Raw genomic sequence first — 21,532 nt, forward strand, 5'->3', positions numbered from 1 at the left:
TCTTTATATATATAGATTTAAGCAGGTTACAATTACAGTGCTTCCGTTTGTGGGAATACTGACATTATCTTGCTGAAAGAAATGCTGTGTTGATGACCATCTTTGGTTTTTGCCTTTATGAATCATGACAGATTAACAATGCATATTTCTGAGATGACGTTAGCTTTGCAAATCAAATCACTATTGCTTTGGGACTGGAATCATGGGGGTGTTGATCTATGTAAGAATTGTTTCGAAATCTTTGCGCATCATGACATTTTGATGTAGTTTAGAAAGGAAAAGGATTTAGAGGGTGTGTGTGTGAATATACTGTGGGTCTACTGAATCCAAGCTGAGTCCATGCACTGGGAAGGAAGAGCTTCCCTACCACTCAAGCCCCAATTACAATCCAGTGTGTGTGTTTTCCTACCTTTGGCTCTTTTTGAGAAGTACAACTTCCAAGAGAAGAGAGTGAAGAAGAGCCTACCTGGGTCTATAAGGAGTCACACATGTGTTAGCACACATAATTTACCTAGGTTCTAGCATTCTGCCATATGAAGTTAAATTTACCCAGCTTTGATCAATTGATTGCAAAACTTCTGGTTTCTTCCTCTGTCCTTATGCTTCTGCATGAAAACGCTGACTAATAAATATGAGACCTTTGCTGTGGTAGTAAAAACATTTTTTTGCTGCTGTTGTTGAGAACATACACCAATTTGCCAAGTTCTGAGGGTTCAAGTCTTTGATTGCATTTTCCGAGTTGTGCAACCATATTCTCACCCCTTCTTTTCCGAATTGTGCCTCCACCATTCATAAAAAACTCACTGCCCTGTAAGTTCCTTATCTTTTTTAGACGTTTTCTTAAAAGATCTGGCTCAAAAGATAGCTCTGGTAAATGTACATGTAATAATCCTGTAGAAATTGTTGTTTTCCTATAGGAAGATAATGAGTTTTCCTGTATGGGCCCAATGTTTCATAGATATGGACTATAACTTGGAGTCCTGGTGTGGATAAGCAGTTGACTGCAAGACCAGTTTGAACCACAAGGTTGGCAGTTCAAACTCACCAGCTGCTCCTCAGAAACCCTATACAGGGTCACTATGAGTCAGAATTGACTTGATGGCACTTAAGTTAAACTTAACAACAACAACAAAACAGCCAACTTCTTTGCCATTGAGTTGATTTTGACTCATGGGAAGGCGATGTGCTGGAGACTAGAACTGCACTCTGTAAAGACTATCCTTGACCACAGTCTTTACAGAAGCAAATTGTTAGGCCTTTCTTCCACAGTGCCACTGGGTGGCTTCAAACCATCAGTCTTTTGGTTTGTGCCACCCAGGGACCTAAAATGACTACACAGGGACCTAAATGCATTTAAAATAATTTTGCTATGCTTTCAGGTTGTTAGTTGGCGTTAACTCCGTTATAAAGTAAAGAAGGTAGGGATAAGTCTGGCAAGATCCAGAAGGGGAAGCCACATCTAGGGAACCTCCATAGCTATATCAATTAGAAGGTATTATAACATTTTTTTTTTCCTTCATGAAGTAAGTTATTATTATTGCTTTCCAGTGATCTTGATGCCCGGGCAAAGAGTGAGAGATATCGTGCACTTTTCCGGCTGCCAAAAGACGAAAAATTAGATGGCCACACAGACTGTACCCTCTGGACCCCATTTAACAAAATGCACATTTTGGGCCAGATGTTTGTGTCCACAAATTACATCTGTTTTACCAGCAAAGAGGAGAATTTGTGTAGCCTCATTATCCCACTCCGGGAGGTAAGTGTCAGCTAAAATGGGTATTTAAAGAGTTTCATTTATGATATTTGTCTTTGTTTACCAGGAATCTTTTTACCAGCAGTTGATTGGTGTTTTTTTGTTAAAGTCATAGAAAATATATTTATACTTTTCATTCCATCATTTAATCTTTTATTTTTTAAGTTTTTATTGTGAATTAAGTGATAGTTTACACAGGAGAGAAAGATGATAGTTTATACTCATCTTTTCTTTGCAATGATTACAATCTCCTCCGTGCATCATCATTCAACAGATTTGCTTCTATTCCCCCTGTTTTGTTTGGGGGGGATGTATACAAAAACACTCTGGAATATATATAATCATTTAAACAACCAAAGGACACATTCTGCAAGCCTGCCTCCTGGCCACCAGCACACAGCCTTTCTCTTTCCATGAGTCTAGAGTCCTCAGCTGCCCTCTCTCTCCATGTCCTCATCTCTGCCTTCATCTCTGGTGTTGCTGCTTCTCTGGATAGGGTTCCACATTTTGCTTGTGCTTTTCTCGCTTGATGGTCATAGGGTCCTCTGTTCCTGGATGGCAAGACTAACTACTCCCCACTTTTTGTTACAAAACTTATACTTTTATAATGTGACACAATTAATCATGATAACAGTTTCTCACTATTAATTGTAAGAATCTTATCCCCATCTCCTTTCACCAGACCCATCTAGACAAATTCAATAGGGTCTCTACTTTTCCTCACACACTCTGAAACTAAACTACCTCTTGAAAACTTGTAAGCCAGCCACTTCAGGTCTTTATGGCGCACCCCCCCCACTCCATTTTAGGCCACCAATGTCTAAGTTGCCTGTCCCTATCTACCCTGTATACACAGAGGGAGTAGGATAGATCCTTAATGTGACGACTCCTTCCCTCTCAGTTGGTATTTTGAGCTACTGCATCCACAAGTATAGGTCAATTCAAGTAAGTTGACTTTTAACCATTCATTTTCTTTAGTGGGACCTGTAACCCTTTCATGTGTTGTCACTTCTTTAAGAGACTATGAGATCTGTGAAACCTCTTCTTCCAGAAGCGGCCTGGTCTACAAGAGGGCAGCTTGGTGACACAGGCTAGAAGTCAGAAAGCCAAGTATTTGCTTCCATCTGTTCTGAGCCCTTTCCCAGATCTGAATCTGAGTCTCTATAAAAAACTTTAAAATCTGTATGCATTGCATAGTAAGGAGTCCTGGTCTGGTGCTGTCAGATAAGCACTGAACTGCAAGGTCAGTTTCAGCCACAGAGTTGGTGGTTCATACCCACCAGACGCTCCTCAGAAACCCTATTCAGGATACTATACTTGGTCACTGTGAGTTGGAATCAACTGGGCAGCACCTAACAACAACAACATGCATAGAAAAGCCTAAGAAGGTTCTTTTTTTCTTTACTTTGTATTGTGAATTGAGTGAAAGTTTACAGAACAAATCATCAGTCCCACTTTCAACAATTATAAAGATTGCAATCCACCTCATGTACTATCAGTTAACGGTATTTTCCTCTATGCACTTTATTTATTTTTCCTCCCCTCCAACCCACACCTACCCTGTAGCAATCATAGAATTGTTCACTTAACAAGAAAATCTTCCTTGACTGCTTACAACAGTGGTCTCATGCAATATGTGTCCTCTTGTGGTTGAATAATTTCACTCAGCGTAATGACGTCCAGGTTCTTCCATGTTATGAGGTGTTTTGGAGATTTGTCATTGTTCTTCACCACTGCGTAGCCTTCCATCGTGTGTATGTACCACAGTTTGTTTAGTCATTCTCCTAATGAGCGGCTCTTACACTGACTCCATCATTTCACTATTGTGAACAGTACTGCAGTAAACATGGGTGTGCATATATCTAGTCGTGTCACAGTTCTTGTTTTTTGAAGATCTATAAGAAACATTATTTTTATATTTGGGATGGAGGTGGGTTCGATCACATCTTTGTGGTCATCAGTCACTGTGGCGCTTATTTGAAATCCTTGCTGTGAGGCTTTGGTTGAGAAAGATCTCGAGGTTAGGATGAGGAGAAAGGGCAGTACAGGAGCTGAGCGCTTTACAAAATTTCTAAGCTGCAGCTTCCATCCTAATGTCCCTTTTCTAGAGGTTAGTTAGTTAGAAACTCTGGTCATTCAATCAGAGTCACTATACTAAAGGATTCAAGTTTTCCTTTCCCCTCTTTTCATTCTTTTTAAAGGATTTCTTTTTGCAGGCAGATTTTCTTCTTTGCTTTCTTCTTGTTTAAAGTAATGCATCAAATCATTATAGAAAATTTGTACAAGTACAGACAAATAAAAATAATGTGTTTTTTAATGGCTACCTATTGAGTGTTGTGGTTCCATACGATAAACACTGGGCTTTGAAACACACAGTTTGCAGTTCAAGCCCACCAGTGAGAAAAATGAGACTTTCTTCTCCAGCAAAGATTATAAGCTTCAGAAACTCTATACAGAGTCGAAACTGACTCAGTGGCACTTAACAACCCCAGTTCCATCGCTCAAAGATAACCACTATTAGCATTGCATTGCTGTTTTCCCATTTATTCCTATACATTGCTGTGCAAATGCCATTATATATAATTCACAAAAATAATGTCATTAATAGGAACTTTAATTATCTACTTATTTCCCTTACCAATAAGTATTCCTTAACATTTCCCACATCATTATTCTTCTGTATGTAGTTTTTAGTGACTGTCTATTATTTCATTAGGAGTGTGCTGGCTCCATAGGATAATCACTGGACTTGGAACCACAAAGTTGGTGGTTCAAAACAACCAGCTGCTCCATGGGAAACAGATGAGGCTTTCTACTCCTGCAAAGATTTACAAGTCTCAGAAACCCTGTGCAGGGTTATTATCAGTCAAAACTAACTCAATAACAGTTAATAACAACATTATTCCATTCAGTGGATATATACACAGATTATTCAGTTACCATAGTTGGGCCTTTTCATTGTTTCCAGTTTTTCCCCCAATCATATGTGTCCTTTCACTTAAGTTATAAATTCCTAGAAGTTGAATTGGTAGGTCAAATACAATGCAAAATGTTAAGCAATTGGCAAATCTAGTTCTCCATAAGGGTGAGCTATCTGGTGATAGATGCACTTACATGAGTCCTGAGATGCAAAATCCAACCTTACTTATATTGGGCTCTGAAGTTTTTTTCACGACTTTTTCCAGCAAATTTACCATTTTGTTGTTGTTGTTAAAAGTATCACTGATTCACTTCCAACTCATAGGATCCTATGGCCCACAGTCTAGTGCTGATCCTACAGTGCCACACCGTTTAGAGTCTTTGCTATAGGCTGCTGCTAAACTTACCTTTCTTTCTTCTTAAAGTATTTTCTGAATGTAATAAAGCAAATTTACCTGAAAGGTATGTGATGCCTGGGGAAACCCATTTTGAGACAAAGAATATAGCATGGCTGTGCCATTTATGAGTCGCAGCGAGTCATCCATCTCCCTTTATTCAGAGGGAAATGGGGAGCAGAGACGGTCTGGAAGCAGCTGTCAAGGCATCTGCTCCCCTTCTGTTCACTAAGTCGGGGTCTTGGGTCAAGTTAGCTCTGTTTACATTTTAATGCAATTTAGAATACAAGGGTGAGAGCATCAGGGAATTGAGAGAAAGATGATTGATATGCTCACCCTATCTCACACAGGAGCCTTCTGCTCTCTGGTTTTCCCTAATCGGTCATAGGGCAGAGATAATTCTGTTAGATTCCAGGGTAAATCAGAAGAGGGACCATATGGGGAGGTAGCATTTAAAGATTAAGTATGTGGTGGTTGAAAGATACAGCTGTAAAGTCATCAAGGCGACAGCAGCGCCCTTCTCTCTAACCTAATGAATCATTGAGGTTTGTTAATGGTAAATCCCTAACCCTGACTAATGGAAGAAGCAGAGCACTTAATGTAATTTTTATTACCTTTAGGCAATGATAATGTTAGAAAAACAGTGGCGTGAGGCCCCAACACTCGTCCAGGGTCTGAGTTGAGAGGGTCTCTCTGTGACCTGCGTACCTTTGTGAACTAAGTTAAACTGATCAATGAGCAGGAACCTTCGTGGGAAACTTGCATCCTACCCGAGATAACCACTTTCAGGAGTATAGAGACCAGAAATCAGTGCTTTTTTGGAACTATTTTTATAAAAGTTGAAATACAAAAAGGGATTGCAAATTTATGTAGACTTAAAATTAAAGATAAGGAGCCCTGGCAGGTAGTATAGTGGGTTACGAGCTGGGTTGCTAACCACAAAGTCAGCAGTTTGAGAAAGATGAGGCTTTCTGCTCCTGTAAAGATTGATCGCCTTGGAAACCCTATACAGGGTCGCTATGAGCCAGAGCCAACTTCACAGCACACCAATACCACTACCAGCACTTAAATAGATGATGTTGTTGTCAAGTACCATCGAGTTGGTCTCAACTCATAGAATAGGGTTTCAGAGGTGAATTTTAACCACCAACCTTGCGGTTCAAACTGACCTTGCAGTCCCAGTGCATTATCCCACAGCACCATAAATAGCTGCCATCAAATCAACTCTAACTCTTTTTTATCTTCTAAAGTCTATTTGTTTTGTTACGGTTGTTAATATACACCCGAGAAACATACACCAATTCAACAGTTTCTGCAATTTATTATATTCTTGGAGTTGTGGCAACTCTGACACTTGACTGCCTGATGTACATCAGAGTGAAACCCTGCCTAGTCCTGCATCATCTTCATGCTTACTGGCATATTTGGTTCCAATATTGCAGCTAATGTGCCAATCCATCTCACCAAGGGTGCTCCTTACCTGCACTTTGTATTCCCCTCTAGTGACTGATCCCCTCCTGATGACATGTCTAAAGTGAGCAAGTTAGACAGTGTTCTATTGTAATCCGTAAGGTTTTCATTTGTTAAATTTTGGGAAACAGATCACCAGACCTTTCTTCCTAATCTCTCTTAGTCTGAAAGCTTTGCTGCAACCTGTCCACCATGGATGACCCTACTGGTATAGTTTTCAACACCATAGCAACATGCAAGCCACCACAATATAGCACGTAGACATAAGGTAGACCAAATTAACGTCTGTGAAATGTTTACACAGCTTGTAGCATGTTGCTACAGGTTTTAAAGAAATTTTTGAGTCATCAAAACAAGAGGATAAAGTGATCTAATTAGGTTCTTCATTGCATATGAAATTCCCCAATGAAGTTTCTTTTTTTCAATCATTAACTTCATCTTGTATATGTCTAAAAGGGTGAGTATATTAAACATCAAAATTTTATTAAATTCCTATGGGATTCCTTTGAGAAATATGTAGCTGTGAATATATAGGGAGATAAAGATTTTTATAAAAATAAATAAAATTTCAAACAAGTAGCCAGGCCCCACAGTTTTCTCACCCTTCTGGGCCCCAGCCTAACCCATGTTGTCACTTGAGGGCATTCAGTGTTTTATGCAACTTCAATCGATTGGTTAGCCTTCGTAGATTGTGGGACGAAAGTTTTGAAGTCCTACTTTGGAGAAAATGTATTTCTGCTGAAAATAACAATAAACAGATTAAGTTCTAGCGTGCTTGCAGATGAAAATGAGGCAGAGTTATAAACCTGAGCTTAAGCATCTAGTCAGAGCTGCTATAAATAAATCATTTATCTAGGGGCTGCCTCGAGGGTTTTTTGTTTGTTTGTTTTTCTGTAGTGTGCTGAAACAAATAGTTTTAATGCATTTATCTTACCTCCCAGTTCATGAAAATCCCTTTATAAACTACCAAATATATTGTCACGTCAGAGCTGAAACAGACATCTCTGTTGGGATAAAAAAAAAAAATGTTTTATCCCAACATTATATGCTTATTTAAAACACACACAAGGTTCAGAGAGGGCAGCAATTAATTTGTTTCCACCATGTCTGTTCAGGAGTCTAGCCTTAAAAATTTGAAAGTGGTAGGAGGTGAAGGATGCAAAGCTCCGGAATCTAAATGAGACATTGGGAGAATTGGTAGTGTTTGGGGAAAGCTTTCAGCAGTAGTCATGGTAAAAGGAACCAGTTATCATGGGCTGTTTTCTCTCACTTTTGGATGATGTGTAGAATTTCATAGAGTTCCATGACATTTTAATGAAAAGCAAAGGATTGCTCAACCTTGGACATTGTGAGCTTTGTTACTGTTTGGACTAATTGTGGGGAGCAGCCTATGCACTGCAGATGGTTAGCAGCATCTTTGGCCCTTATCTACTTGAAATCGGCAGCACTCCTTCATTATGAGAACCCAGCTGTCTCTTGAGAGCAAAATTCACTCTCAGTTTAGAACCTGCAAGATGATTCCAGCATCTGACATAAGCTCCAATTTGATTTGTTATATATCATTTTATCTTATTGGATCATGGGCAGTGAATTTCAGTTTGGCCCAATGAAATATGGATTGTTCTCACAGAACGCAAAAGTCCTTTTGTGCTGCTCATTGACTGCCATGGGATAATTCCTGGAAAGTGATGTTCTTTCTTTCTTGTTTCTTTTCAGGTGACAATTGTGGAAAAGGCAGATAGCTCCAGTGTACTTCCCAGCCCCTTATCCATCAGCACAAGGAACAGGATGACCTTCCTCTTTGCAAACTTAAAAGACAGAGACTTTTTAGTGCAGAGAATCTCTGATTTTCTGCAACAGACGACGTCCAAAATATATTCGGACAAAGAGTTTGCTGGAAGCTACAACAGTTCAGATGACGAGGTCTGTGGAATAGTTCATCGGCCAGGGATTGTAACCCTGAGGGTGTTTCTGGTCTGTCCTGTTATGCTGCCAAGAGTGTTCACTTCCTTGTGCTTTTTCTGTGGTTTTCTAGCTTTGCAACTGTGCTAAGATAAACCACATACTGTGATGTCACCAGCAATATCTCAGCATTCATGTATTTCATAGTTTGTATAGGATCATAGAGCAGGGAGGGCCCTTATAGATCATCTAGCCTAATCCTCTTAATGTAATTTGTCCTGATTACAGAGCAACAGAATTTGCTCCATATATAAGGACCTCGCGTGTTGCTACAAAAATCATAGAAAACTTTATTCAACAAAAATATCAAAATATGAAGCTATTTTTTTTTAATCAAAATAGCCTTCATCTAGGTCCATACACTTCTGAAGGCAATGTTTCCATCTCTTTAACTTTTCCTTGAAGAATCTGAGCTCTTTAATTTATACCACATCACAACAGTGATTGGGACATCCTTGAAGGACTCAAATCATGTTTCTTTTCAATGTTCTTTGAGTTTGAGGAACGGAAAGAAATCTGAAGGGGCAAGATCAGGCCTGTAGGTTGGATGAGGTAAAGTTTCCCAGGGAAATTCTCATCAGATAATCCTTGCTACCCTCAAAGAATGAGCAGGTATATTGTTGTGATGGGAAACAAATTATTTGGCATAACTTTCCAGGTCTTTTCCTCATCAATTTAGTTTTCCATTTTCTTAAAACTTTTTCATAAATAAGCCCCTGTGATTACATAATGTCCTCTGAGAAATCTATCAAGAATACTTCTTTGTTATCCCTAAAAGCAGTTTCCATAAACTTCTGAGCTGACTTTGAGTTTAATTGCCCAGCAGATCCCTTTGGAAGCTACTGTTCTGATTGGACCTTGCTCTCTGGATCATATCGGTAAATCTGAGACTCATCCTCAGTTACAATTCGTTCTATAAAATCACCTTCATTAGGTTTGCTCTTGCTTAAAAGATTGATAGGAAAGTTCACCTCCTTGAGCTAGCTGATCTTCATACAACACACTTTTTTCTGTATGCTTTTTTTTTTTCTTTTTTTTTTTTTTTAATGAAAGAACCTTAATGAGACTAAGACAAGTGTATTACTGAGGGAATTTGCCTGCAGAGACAAATTTCAACATGTTTCACTTGGAATAAAACCATGAATATATGTACTGGAAATATTGTAGCAATATTTTTAAATGTACCCTCTTATTGAAGTTGTTGGGAACAGTGTTGTTGTTAAGTGCCGTGGAGTTGGTTTCATCTCATAGCGACACAGTATAGGGTTTCTGAGGCTTTAAATCTTTTTGCAGGAGCAGAAAGCCTCATCTTAGAGGTTTCACCAAACCAGAAATACATAATTAACACAATAGAACACATGTTGTGTTGCTGTTGTATGAGGCCCTGAATGAACATCTTCATTTCAGAGATGAAGCACCTAGGGATCTGAGATGATAGATAACTAGCTAAGCAGATAGGACTCCAAGCTCATGAGAGCATTTTTGAGGCACTAGAAACTAGCGAGGAAGTAAGGAAGATGTCTCTTGATTCAGTCACTGCAGGCTTTGCATCCATGTAAATAGGAGAGACAAATGCCCAACTACCGTGTTGCAAAAATACTTGTAAACTACTGTTTTGAGCATAGAAGCACTGCTTTTATGTGCCATGCCCAGGTCTAACTCAGAGGAAGTCCCTGTGTGCAGTGAAGATCTGCACTCCATAGAGTTTTCAGTGCTGTTGCTTTTTGGAAGCAGACCACCAATATACCTCTTGGAAATGGACTTGAATTGCTTGCCTGTTGATTAGTAGACCCAGGAACTCATGCCCAGGTCTAATCTCAATCAGAATGTTGGCTTGCTGCATTTCTGTTTTTCAGATAGCAAGAAATATGTTGGAAAATAGGATGTAGTCATTGGTCTCTGCAGAGAGGGTGCTGAAGAAGTCAACTGTGTGGTTCAGACCCTTCTGATGAGTGTCCCTTGTTCTTCTCTGTATGGACAGGTGTATTCTCGGCCCAGCAGCCTTGTTTCCTCCAGTCCCCAGAGAAGCACAAGCTCAGACACAGATGGAGAGCGTCAGTTCAACCTGAATGGCAACAGTGTTCCAACAGCTACGCAGACCCTGATGACCATGTATCGGCGGCGTTCACCCGAGGAATTCAACCCTAAACTGGTGAGTGCTTCCAACACCTCCCAGAAATATTCTGTATTAGAATGATGATATTCTAGAAATTAAGCAAGTAGAATCATGTAAATGTCTCTGTAGAGATCTTCCTTTAAGTAAAGCAGACTTTGTTGATATAAGTCATTAGGCTTCATGGTGGCTATGTGGGAAGAGAGAAGATGTTAGAGTGAGATGAAGATTATTTTTTGTCTGGTTTTATTTGAATTATTACTTAACTATGAAATAAGTGTACAATTTCTGAACGTACATTTTAAAAAGATGAACTTATTTTGATTCTGGAGGTATTGACATGATGGATAGAACTCCAAGATAACATGAGCATTTTTGAGGACTTGCTAACCTGATTTCTGACACAGGGTCAAATAGCTTTAATGGCGAAGCCACCAACTGTAATAGTTGTGGAAATGTGGGCAAGAACTCCAGGATATCTGAGTTATTTATCCTCTCTCTGTCTCCTTCTGAAATTTTTACTCTTTTGTTTGCTTTTGCCTAACAATGCATTTTCCCTTAAAGGCATCCTAGCAGAAAAATATCTCCGTTCATGAGAGTAAAATGAATTCTGTTTAGAATGTGACCACTCCATCCCATAGGGAAACCGTCCCAGACTACCATCACATTTATCTGTGCCAACCTCAGAGTACCTTAGGATGTAGTAATGTTTTGTCATCCTTTTCAGGCCAAAGAGTTTTTGAAAGAGCAAGCCTGGAAGATTCACTTTGCTGAGTATGGGCAAGGGATCTGCATGTATCGCACAGAAAAATCTCGGGAGCTGGTGTTGAAGGGCATCCCAGAAAGTATGCGAGGGGAGCTCTGGCTGCTGCTTTCAGGTATGGCCCATAGGAAGTAGGAGCACCGCTCCCCTTCAACCTTCCATCATGCATCCAGAGGCTCCTTTCAGATACTCACGTCTCCAACCCAAGGATAAGTCTTGTTTGCTTAGTCAGAATGTTGAAGTCTCCTCCCTTAGTAAAAATACAGATCCATGGTTAGTGCAGATAGTGCTCTCAGCTACTTACTGAAAGATTGGCTGTTGAATCCACCTAGCACTGTGGAAGAAAGACCTAAAATTCTACTTCTGTAAGATCGTTGTTGTTGTTGTTAGAGCCGTTGAGTCAGTTCTGACTCGTAGCAACCCTATATGGGATTTCCAAGGAGCAGCTGATGGGCTTGAACTGCTGAGCATGTGGTTTACATTCCAGTGCTTATCCTGCAGCACCACGACAGAAGTTCGAGAAAACCGTATGGAGCGCAGTTCCACTCTGAAACACATGAGGTCGCCATGGGTTAAAATTGACTCAACGACAATGAGTTTTAATAAAAATACCAGGAAATTGATGAAACAGCTGCCTTCCTTCGAGTCCTCATACTCTCTTCTATCTCTTTACCAAGGCTGTTTAGGAGGGAAAAAAGTAAAGAGGATTTGAAGTAAACTAGGAGCTCTGGTAGTGTAGTGGTTACGAATCGGGCTATGAACTGCAAGGTCAGCAGTTCGGAGCTACCAGCTGCTCCACGGGAGAAAGATGAGGCATTCTGCTCCCATAAAGATTTACAGCCTCGCAAACCCTGTATAGGGTCACCATGAGTCAGAACCGACTCCACGGCACATAACAACAACAACAATAGAACTTTGTGATTTTAGAGTTCTCTTTTAGTTTGCCAGCTATGTGTATTTATAATTCCCACCCCTCTTGCCCCCACTTAAGACTTTGCATTTGGATTTATCATGGTATTGTAAACATGCCTTTTAAGATTAAAAAAAAATAATTTATTGTATTTTTTGTTGTTGAAAAAATGCACAACAGAGCACACATCAACAAATTCTACATGTACAGTTCAGTTGTATTGATCACATTCTTCAAGTTATGCATCAATGGGCTCTAGCATGGCAACAATGGTGAGGTTGGCCCAGGACCGGGCAGTGTTTCGTTCTGTTGTGCATAGGATCACTATGAGTTGGAACTGACTCGACGGCACCTGACAACAACCAGCTTCCTATCTCATCTTTCAAGTTGCTTTTTCCAAGCTGATTTTATATAGTTCTTTAAAAGAGCACAATGCTTGGACCGCGGTGCACGGGCGGCCTGCGGGCTTTGTCGGCGGGATTACCTTGCTGGCGTCCAGCCTCTCCCGCAGCTCGGCCAGTGGAGCTGGGCCCGCGCCATCTATCACTGCTGGGTGCCAGCCCCTCGGGACCTCGGAGGCACCCACATGAATGGCAGCACCACCAGAGAGCAGAGGCACTGGTGTGTCTCCTGCAAGGCCACATCCCTTGACCAGCGTGGACACTGAAGTGGAGCTTCCAGGGCCTGAATCCAGGCGCCGCACACCCCCTTCTACCCAAGTCATGCCAGCTACTGGCATGGTGCCCCTTCCAAGCCTAGCTCCCTGCTTGGTTTCCTCTCTCAGACTCAGCTGTGTATTTAAGCAGTTGTATGTGACCTTTCAGACTCCTGGGGTGGCGCTATAGGATCAGCACTAGACTGCGAACCATTAAGATTGACAGTTCAAACCCACCAGCTGTTCCTTGGAAACTCTATACGGGTCACTGTGAATTGAAACAACTCCAACAACATGACATTTCATCCTGCAAACCCTGTTGGCTTAGGCCACTATGTCTGGAACCAGAAAACCTGGCCTCCTTTTACTCCCTTTTATTCATTTCATTCAGGTTTCTTTAAAAGAAAAGTCTTCATCCAGTTTTCCTTGAATTCACGGAAGGAAAAACAAGCTAAGCAGATGCTGAAGGGCTGTGGATTCCCAGATCAGTGTTTCTTCAAAGCGAGATAAATAATCATTTTCAAAACTTTCTGAAGTTCAAAAGCTTATAAAACCCTCCCGAGGTGTGATTAATAAATGTGCTAACACACGTATTTGAGCATAGCCTGTTTCCAGGTTGTGTAAGAATCAGTTTTAAAAGAAAAATCAGAATTTATTACTGAATCCCAAAGCAGAACAACAGCCCAATCCTCCTCCTATGTATTTATTTACTTTTAATAAAAAGAACCAAGTTTTTTAAAAAAAGAGCACAATGCTCAAGGCAGACTTTCTTTACAAATTAAGCCAAACTATTTTATTTATTATTTTTTCTAAAAGCTTTTATTGTGAATTGAGTGGTAGTTTACAAGGCAGGTCATCAGTTTTACACGTAACCAATTTATGTTTCACTGCAAGGATTATGATCCCCTCCAGCACTGTCAATTAACATTATTTACCTCTACTCCTTTTTTTTTTTTTTTTAAGGTATACAAAACACACAGAAAATACATGTTCATTTAAACAACCAAAGGGAACATTTTGCAAGCCAGCCTCCTGCTTGCAGGCAGACAGCCTTTCTTATTCCATGGGTCCAGAGTCCTCAGCTGCTCTATCTCTCCATGCCATCACCTCTGTTTCCGTCTCTGGTGTCGCTGCTTTTCTGGTTAGGATCCCATGCTCTGCTCATGCTCTTCCCTTTTGATGGACCTAGGGTCCTCTGTTCCTGGAGTGAAAGATTAACTACTTCCTCCTTTTTGTTTCATAAGCTGAACTATTTAAAAGAAAACTTTGTTGTTATTAAGGGCTGTCAAGTCTGGTCTGACTCATAGTGACCCTGTATAGGGTTTCCAAAGAGAGGCCAGCCTTTCTGTTAACACTCCAGTACTTATCCTAAAGCACCACACTAGAAGACCTTGTTGTTGTTAACTGCCATGGAGTCCATTCCAACCCATAGCAACCCTGTATAGGGTTTCCAAAGAGAGGCCAGCCTTTCTGTTAACACTCTAGTACTTATCCTGAAGCACCACACTAGAAGACCTTGTTGTTGTTAACTGCCATCGAGAGTCCATTCCAACCCATAGCAACCCTGTATAGGGTTTCCAAAGAGCAGCTGGTGAGCTTGCAGTTCAAATGACTTTGCCGTCTGACACATTAACCCACAGTACCACACCAGAAGACCTTAGGGGATATGATTAGCTTAAGGTTTAAAGATTGTCTCAGGAAATGATTTTAAGGGTTCATCCCCCCTCTGTGGATCCGTAAAGTCTGGATTCCATGAACATTTGAAATTCAGTTCCACTTGGATCAGAATTGTTTTCTAGAAACATAATCAACACGTTCAACAATTATTGAGAGTTGTGAGAGCATGGCCCATTATCAAAGCAGTCCTTCAGGGAAGTGGGGAAGAGGGAGAACTGAGAAAGCTCTGTTCTTGACTTTTGTCACATCCTGAATTCTCTGGTCATCACCAGAACTGTAACAGTAACGACAGAATCTACACTGGAACCCAGATCACACTGTGCCAGGCAGGACAGAAGGGGATGTGTCCACGGACCTGTGGGGAAAAGATCTACATCTTCACTGTCCATAGACCAGGCTAGAAAATGACCCTGTCCATCAAACCTTTGAACCCTAGTGTAGAAGTCCACCATTACTTCCACCTATTCTGAAGCATCCAGTGGATCCCAGTGTCTCATTCCTTTGGGTCTTGCCAGTCTTTTAATTATATAAATCATTTGCACTACCTGTTTAAAACCAAAAAAACAGATGTTGTTGAGTCATTTCTGACTCATGGTGAACCCAGATGTGTCAGTGTAACACTGCTCCATAGAGTTTTCAATGTTGGTTTTTCAGTTAGATCACCAGGCATTTCTTCCAAGGTACCTCTGGGTGGACTCAAACTTCCAACTTTTGGGCTAGCTGCTGAGTGCATTAATCATCCCCTCCACTGACTTTCCCTTTTGACAATACTAAAATACTAAATAAGGAGCTCTGGTAGCGTAGTGGTTACGAATCAGGCTGTGAACCACAAGGTCAGCAGTTCGAAACTGCCAGCGGTTCCGCAGGAGAAAGAGGAGACTTTCTGCTCCCGTAAAAATTTACAGCCTCGGAAACCCTGTGCAGGGTCACTATGAGTCAGAACCGACTCCACGGCACTTAACAACAACAACAACAAAACACTAAATACACTTATGTGAATATTTTTATTTGAAGCAGACGATTGATCACAGTAGTATTATAAATCCTTTATATATATATATATATATATATATATATATATGGAGAGAGAGAGAGAGAGAGAGACATTAAAATTAAAGAATAGGGTTAATAGACTTATCCTTTTAAAAAAAATTTTCAGCTCTTTCTATAAGTAAAATTAAATGGCAAAGTTGCACATAATGAGATGTATAAACATTGCAGAAATAGAGAAATAGGATCCTGAAAAAAATAATTGGTTTGCCTATTTCATGTAAAACTGTTTTGTTCTCTCCTCATTTAAGTATCTTGCTTTTCATTTTCCTTAAGTAGAACAGACATAGCTCCTCATTTAGAAACCCCAATTTGAGCTAACTCGTCTCTAATTACAAATCAAACCCAAGAAGATCATTCCTGTCCCATCTTCTCTTGTCTTCCTCTCATTTGGCAAGGAACCAGTCACCTTGGCAACCTGATTCAGATTGCTAATAGGGCAAATGAAACCTTCCATTTTCATCCACCTTATTCAAATTGGCGTCCTGATGTGGCACTGTGGATTCATGTGCTGGACTGCAAGGTCGGTTTGAACCACAGAGTCAGCGGTTCAAACTCACCAACCACTCCTCGGAAACCCTATACAGGGTCACTATGAGTAGGAACTGACTCGGTGGCACTTAACAACAACATTCCAATTAGAAATTATTTACAGTCACCTTCTAGATTAAAATGTAACTCACAACGAGCATTAGGAAACCAGGGTACACAGTGCTGTTGCTGCGGCACATTGAAAGTGCACACCCAGTGTTTGCTTCAAAGGTGTCAGTGTGAGAAGGCAGAGGGTGCTGTGGCCCACACACTGCCCTCTTCTGGTAGATAACCATCCCACATTTCCTCACCGTTCACTGCTGAGAGGTTCCTGAGAACAGGTGCTTGTTCAAGGGAAGAGCCTGGCTCCTAGCAGAGAGCCCAGTCTGGGTCCAGCCCTGCTTCCCATGACTTCAGGATTCTGCTCCAGGAGATTGTATTTGTACCCATTGAAGTGACACACAGACCCGATGGCAAGAAATGAAATTATTGACAGACCTTTCAATCAGGCTGCCTTCTCCAGAGCAAGTGTGAATGGTAAGGTTGACTCTCTTGGTGCCCACTGGGGCAAGGACTAGGCCAGTCTATGGGCTCAGGGCTCTAATTCCTAAATTCTCAAAGTTCACACTGTGTTTAAAAAACAAATTAAAATATATATATAAATAATGTGTATGTATACATATATACAAAAAAACTTTAAAAAGTTCATAAAAGAGTGGAATTAAAGGTTAATGGATATTTTCTACAAACTCTGTATATGTATACATATGAGGGTAATCAGAAAGTATTCCTACTAAGGTTCCAGTTCATGCATGGCTTTATTCAAAACAACATGTGTATAAACATGTGTCTGTGATCAGTGTATGACTGAAGACAAGGTGTCTCAACATACAATTTTTTAAGTTGTCTTAGGATGACTTCTAAAAAAAGATCCAATCCAAACAGTGGCTTCTGAGGGAATCTGCTGGACCAGTTAAATTTAAGGCAGACAGGTCAGCTCAGAAAACTAAAGGTGATTGTTTGATGGGTTTCCAAAAGGATAATCCTGATAGATTTTCTTGAAGGACACAGTACAATCACAGGGTCTGGAAGAAGTTTTAAGAAAATGGAAAACTTCATTATGAGAAAAAGACCCAGAAAGTTGTACCAAAGAATTTTTTTTCCCCTGTGTACCTGCTCACTCTTCAAGGGCAGTAATGACTCCCCTATGAGAATCTCACTGGGAAACTTGACCTGGTCTTGGCCCATCAGACTTTTCTTCGAAACTTTTTATTGTGAATTGAGTGAAGGTTTACAGAGCAGATCATCAGCTTTACATCCAACAAATCACACACTTCATTTCATCTCAATGATTGCAGCCCCCTCCATGGAGCAACAGTTACCCATTTCCTCCATGTGGCTCCTATTTCTATTCCACTCTCCTTCCCAACTCCTCTATATCTTGTCCCTAGGTAAATGTTGCCCTTTTGATCTTGAATGGTTAACCATTCCATGGTGCACATGCCTCACTGGTATTGTCTCCCCCAATATACCTACCTCCTCCTTGGTTGAAAATTTGGCAATGAGAGTGAGTTCCATTCCAGACCAGAAGGGTGATTGTGGACCATAGTCTTGGGTTCCTATAGTCTCTTTCTGACCAGTAAGCCCAATCTTTTTTTTTTTTTTTTTTTTTTAATAATTTTGAGTTTTGTTCTATCCAGGACCTTCTAATGTGATCCCTTTCAGAGCATTTGGTAGTGGCAGCTGGGCACCGTCCAGTTCTTCTGATCATGGAGACTGATGGTCACATGTTCCGTTAGTCCATTGGACTAATTGATTCCAAGCATCATTAGTTTTCATCACTCTTCTTTCTTCCACACATGGAGAGACCAATAGTTTCACCTTTGCGTACCTCTCGTGAGCTTTAACCATCCCAGTCTCAGCTCACCAAAGTAGGATGGAGAACATTGCCCTCAGACTTCTTTTTGTTCCTAAAACACAAAGAGCATTTAAAAGGAACATGTTTCGAGTTCTTCGGATAACCAAACGCCATTTTGACAGTGTGTAAATCAAAATGGCAGCAGCAATGGGCTCAAACATAATGACAAGGAGGATGATGCAGAGCCAGTCAGTGTTTCAGAACCAACTCAACAGCACCTAACAACAAAAATAATGTATATATACACACATGCGTACTTGAGTACAAGGATTTTCTGTCTAAAACAATTTTTATATTCTTATAGCATAGTGGTTACGAGTCAGGCTGCCAACCCTTAAAGTCAGCAGTTCGAAACTACCAGCGGTTCTACGGGAGAAAGATGAAGCTTTCTGCTCCCGTAAAGATTTACAACCTCGGAAACCCTCTACAGGGTTGCTATGAGTCAGAACCGACTCTACCGCACACCACCACCAAACTTAAATTTAATTTTTTTTTTTTTTTTGCATTCAAATATCTCAAACTAATAGGTTTCAACTCAACTCCCCATCCCATCCCCCACCTAAGGAATTCCCACCTAAAATGGCAGCTTATCTCTGCTAGGGAGACTTCTCACTAATCGCCTCCCCCAGCAATTTAATAAATCCCTTCGCTTAAGAATTACCTCTTTAACAAACTCTTTTCAAATTTGTTTTGAAAGGAAGAATCACCTTTTTCAAATGAAATTTAAAGGCAAACCACCAAAATAAAGAGCAAAGCAGCAGAGATTGAAGGGAAGGATTGGGAAGGAGCCAGGTTGATGTCCCTCTGATGATCTCTCCTTTTTGACTCTTAAGCAGCCCCTTAATGAATGAATATATGTGTCAAGCCTTTAGAAACCACTATCTTAATAGCCCACTTATTATGGAGCTGAAACATGGAAGCCAGCATGGGTCAATGTACCAGTCATAATTGGTACATGGGTCAATGTACCAATCATAATTATTTTGCAAGTTTCCTCTGAGTGGTAGGGAAGGTGAAGAGGTTTGATAAGCTGTGCTTTGCAGACCAAAGGGCAAAGTTTTCATGTTTTTTAAATACTATTTTCTGTTGGGTACTTTTCAGGCGCCATCAATGAGAAAGCCACCCATCCTGGCTACTACGAGGACCTAGTGGAGAAGTCAATGGGGAAGTATAATCTTGCCACAGAGGAGATTGAGAGGGACTTGCACCGCTCCCTTCCAGAACACCCTGCTTTCCAGAATGAGATGGGCATTGCTGCTCTGAGGAGAGTCTTAACAGCGTATGCTTTTCGGAATCCTAATATAGGGTACTGCCAGGTAAGTATCTCTGGTGCTTCATAAACCCAAACCCACTGCCGTCAAATTGAATCCGACTCATAGTGACACTATATAGCATTTCCAAGGCTGTCAGTCATTGAGGGAGCAGTAAGTAGCTGATGGGTTCAAACTGCCAACCTACAGTTAGCATGGGTTAGGTACAATGCTTAACCCATGATGTCACCAGGACTCAGATTAAAAATCAGGTGCAATTTTAATAATGATTTTACTTGGGAAAATATTGAGTACAATTTATAAGAAAGAGCCTAATAGAACAAAACCCCTTTTTCAAAAGTGTACTGCAGAAGCCTGATGAACAATGACTGGTTCTATAAGATCAAAAGAAGTGCAGGCATTCATTTACCTCTGTTACAAAGAGTTCCTGTTTATCTTTTGATCTTCCTCTGGTTAATTATGAGAACTGTTAAAGTTGTTTAGGTCCCAGTTATGCTCAATCTGGTAATATCTTTTAGTAAGGAATGTTTAGTTTAGAATTTAAATCATTGTAACTTACCATTACCATCTATATGGAAATAATGGACAAGGATTCTAATTTTGAAAGGTTTCATTGTTGTTTGGGGAGAGCTTGGAGCCCTGTGTAATTGTGAGTGGTTAAAAAGAATAAATTTATCTGGCTGAATTAAAGATAAAGAATGCTGAGAGATTTTAGCAGGTTAAAAGCTTTGGCAAATAGCCTTTAGGCACTTTTTTTCTGCTTTTTATTTTGAATTGAGTATACCAAAGGGTATATCCCACAAGCCTGCCCCCTGGTCGTCAGCACACAGCCCCTCTCCCTCTCTGGGTCCAAAGTCCCAGCCACTCCATCTCTCCACGTCATCGTCTTTGCCTACATCTTTAGCATCACTGCTCCTCTGGGTAGGGTTCTGTTCTCCGCTCTTCTCCCTTAATGGTTCCAGGGACCTCTGCTCCTAGACTGCAAAATTAATCACTCCCCTCCTTTTGCCACAAAACGTCTACCTTTGCCTTTCCAGCCCTTACAGTCAGTACTGATACCAATTATTCACTATTGTATTGCAAGAGACCTATCGGCATCTCCTTTCATCAGCCCGGACTAGACAGAATGGATACTACTCAGTGGAGATTCTACCTTCCTCCACACCCTCTGGATCTAGGTTCCCTCTTGAAAGCTTTTAAGCCCCATTCTGGGCAGTCAATGTCCAAGTTGCCCATCCCTGTCCTCTCCATGTATGGAGAGGGTAGGAATGATCCTCGCATTGAAAATTTGTTCCCTCTTTTGAGCTACTGCATCCATAGGTGTAGGTCAAGTTCATCAAATTGTATCAGATAATTCTTTTTCCCTCTTCTTTCTTCTTCTAGTTGAGCTCTGATCATCCAGTCATTGAAGCCAGGTCAAGTGGGTATTAACTGCAAGTGTGGGTGTACTTATATGCATGTGCCCTCTCGTCTTATCAGCTGGATGCTTCACTCTCCACTCTAGTCCTCTGTGACTATGTCACTGACTCTAGGCCCAAGAGTCCCCTGGACTTGGCTTACTGCTGGCCAACCAAGTCTCCAGCCGGGTTCACAGGAGTCTATTGAATGTTGTAGGGCTTAGTTCATAGCTTCATTGCTGCTTTTCCCTCATTTCCCATTATCAGTGACGAACGTGGTCACTAATCAGAGCATGTATTCCTATTGGGTCTTAGTCTTAAAAGGAGGGTTGCCCTGAGGGGACCCGACCACATTCCTTGATGTCTCCTGGGGGAGCCACTTGTTCGTTCTTGTAGTAATCCGTTGGTCTGCCTATATTGTTTTCTTTTGTTTCCTGTCAGTCTTTCTTTCAAGAAGTATCTTCTGTTCTTCTGGTTGCTCCAGGCTGGTCTGCTTGTCCTTTCAAGTGGAAACTTCCCCTTAGAAGATTCTGGATGCTGTTCAAGATTCCACCTTTGGTCTTATGTAATGCAGAGGCTCCACAGGAAGCCTCCTTCACTGGGCACATTGTAGCCTCATTTTAGGTATTCCAATCAGTTATAGGCAGAAGCTTTTATGGTGATATTTCTGACTATTCCTTTCTCTCCCTACCCCAGTGTCTATTTTATAGTGGTATACCAGGGAAACCAAGATTCAAAAGACAACCAA

At 40.8% G+C, this 21,532-nt stretch overlaps 1 protein-coding gene across 2 annotated transcripts in view; it reads left to right on the forward strand.

Moving 5' to 3' along the window:
* TBC1D9 (TBC1 domain family, member 9 (with GRAM domain)) overlaps positions 1-21,532 on the forward strand; it is a 207,689-nt gene that overhangs the window by 154,448 nt on the left and 31,709 nt on the right. For both annotated transcript variants that reach the window (XM_006872216.1, XM_006872215.1), the window contains exons 6-10: positions 1,549-1,756; positions 8,254-8,460; positions 10,481-10,651; positions 11,340-11,490; positions 19,218-19,432. In XM_006872216.1, the coding sequence (XP_006872278.1) occupies positions 1,549-1,756; positions 8,254-8,460; positions 10,481-10,651; positions 11,340-11,490; positions 19,218-19,432 (952 nt within the window). The remainder of the gene's footprint in view (positions 1-1,548; positions 1,757-8,253; positions 8,461-10,480; positions 10,652-11,339; positions 11,491-19,217; positions 19,433-21,532) is intronic.

The sequence above is a fragment of the Chrysochloris asiatica genome, unplaced genomic scaffold, assembly GCF_000296735.1.
Source record: "Chrysochloris asiatica unplaced genomic scaffold, ChrAsi1.0 scaffold00187, whole genome shotgun sequence".
Taxonomy (NCBI): domain Eukaryota; kingdom Metazoa; phylum Chordata; class Mammalia; order Afrosoricida; family Chrysochloridae; genus Chrysochloris; species Chrysochloris asiatica.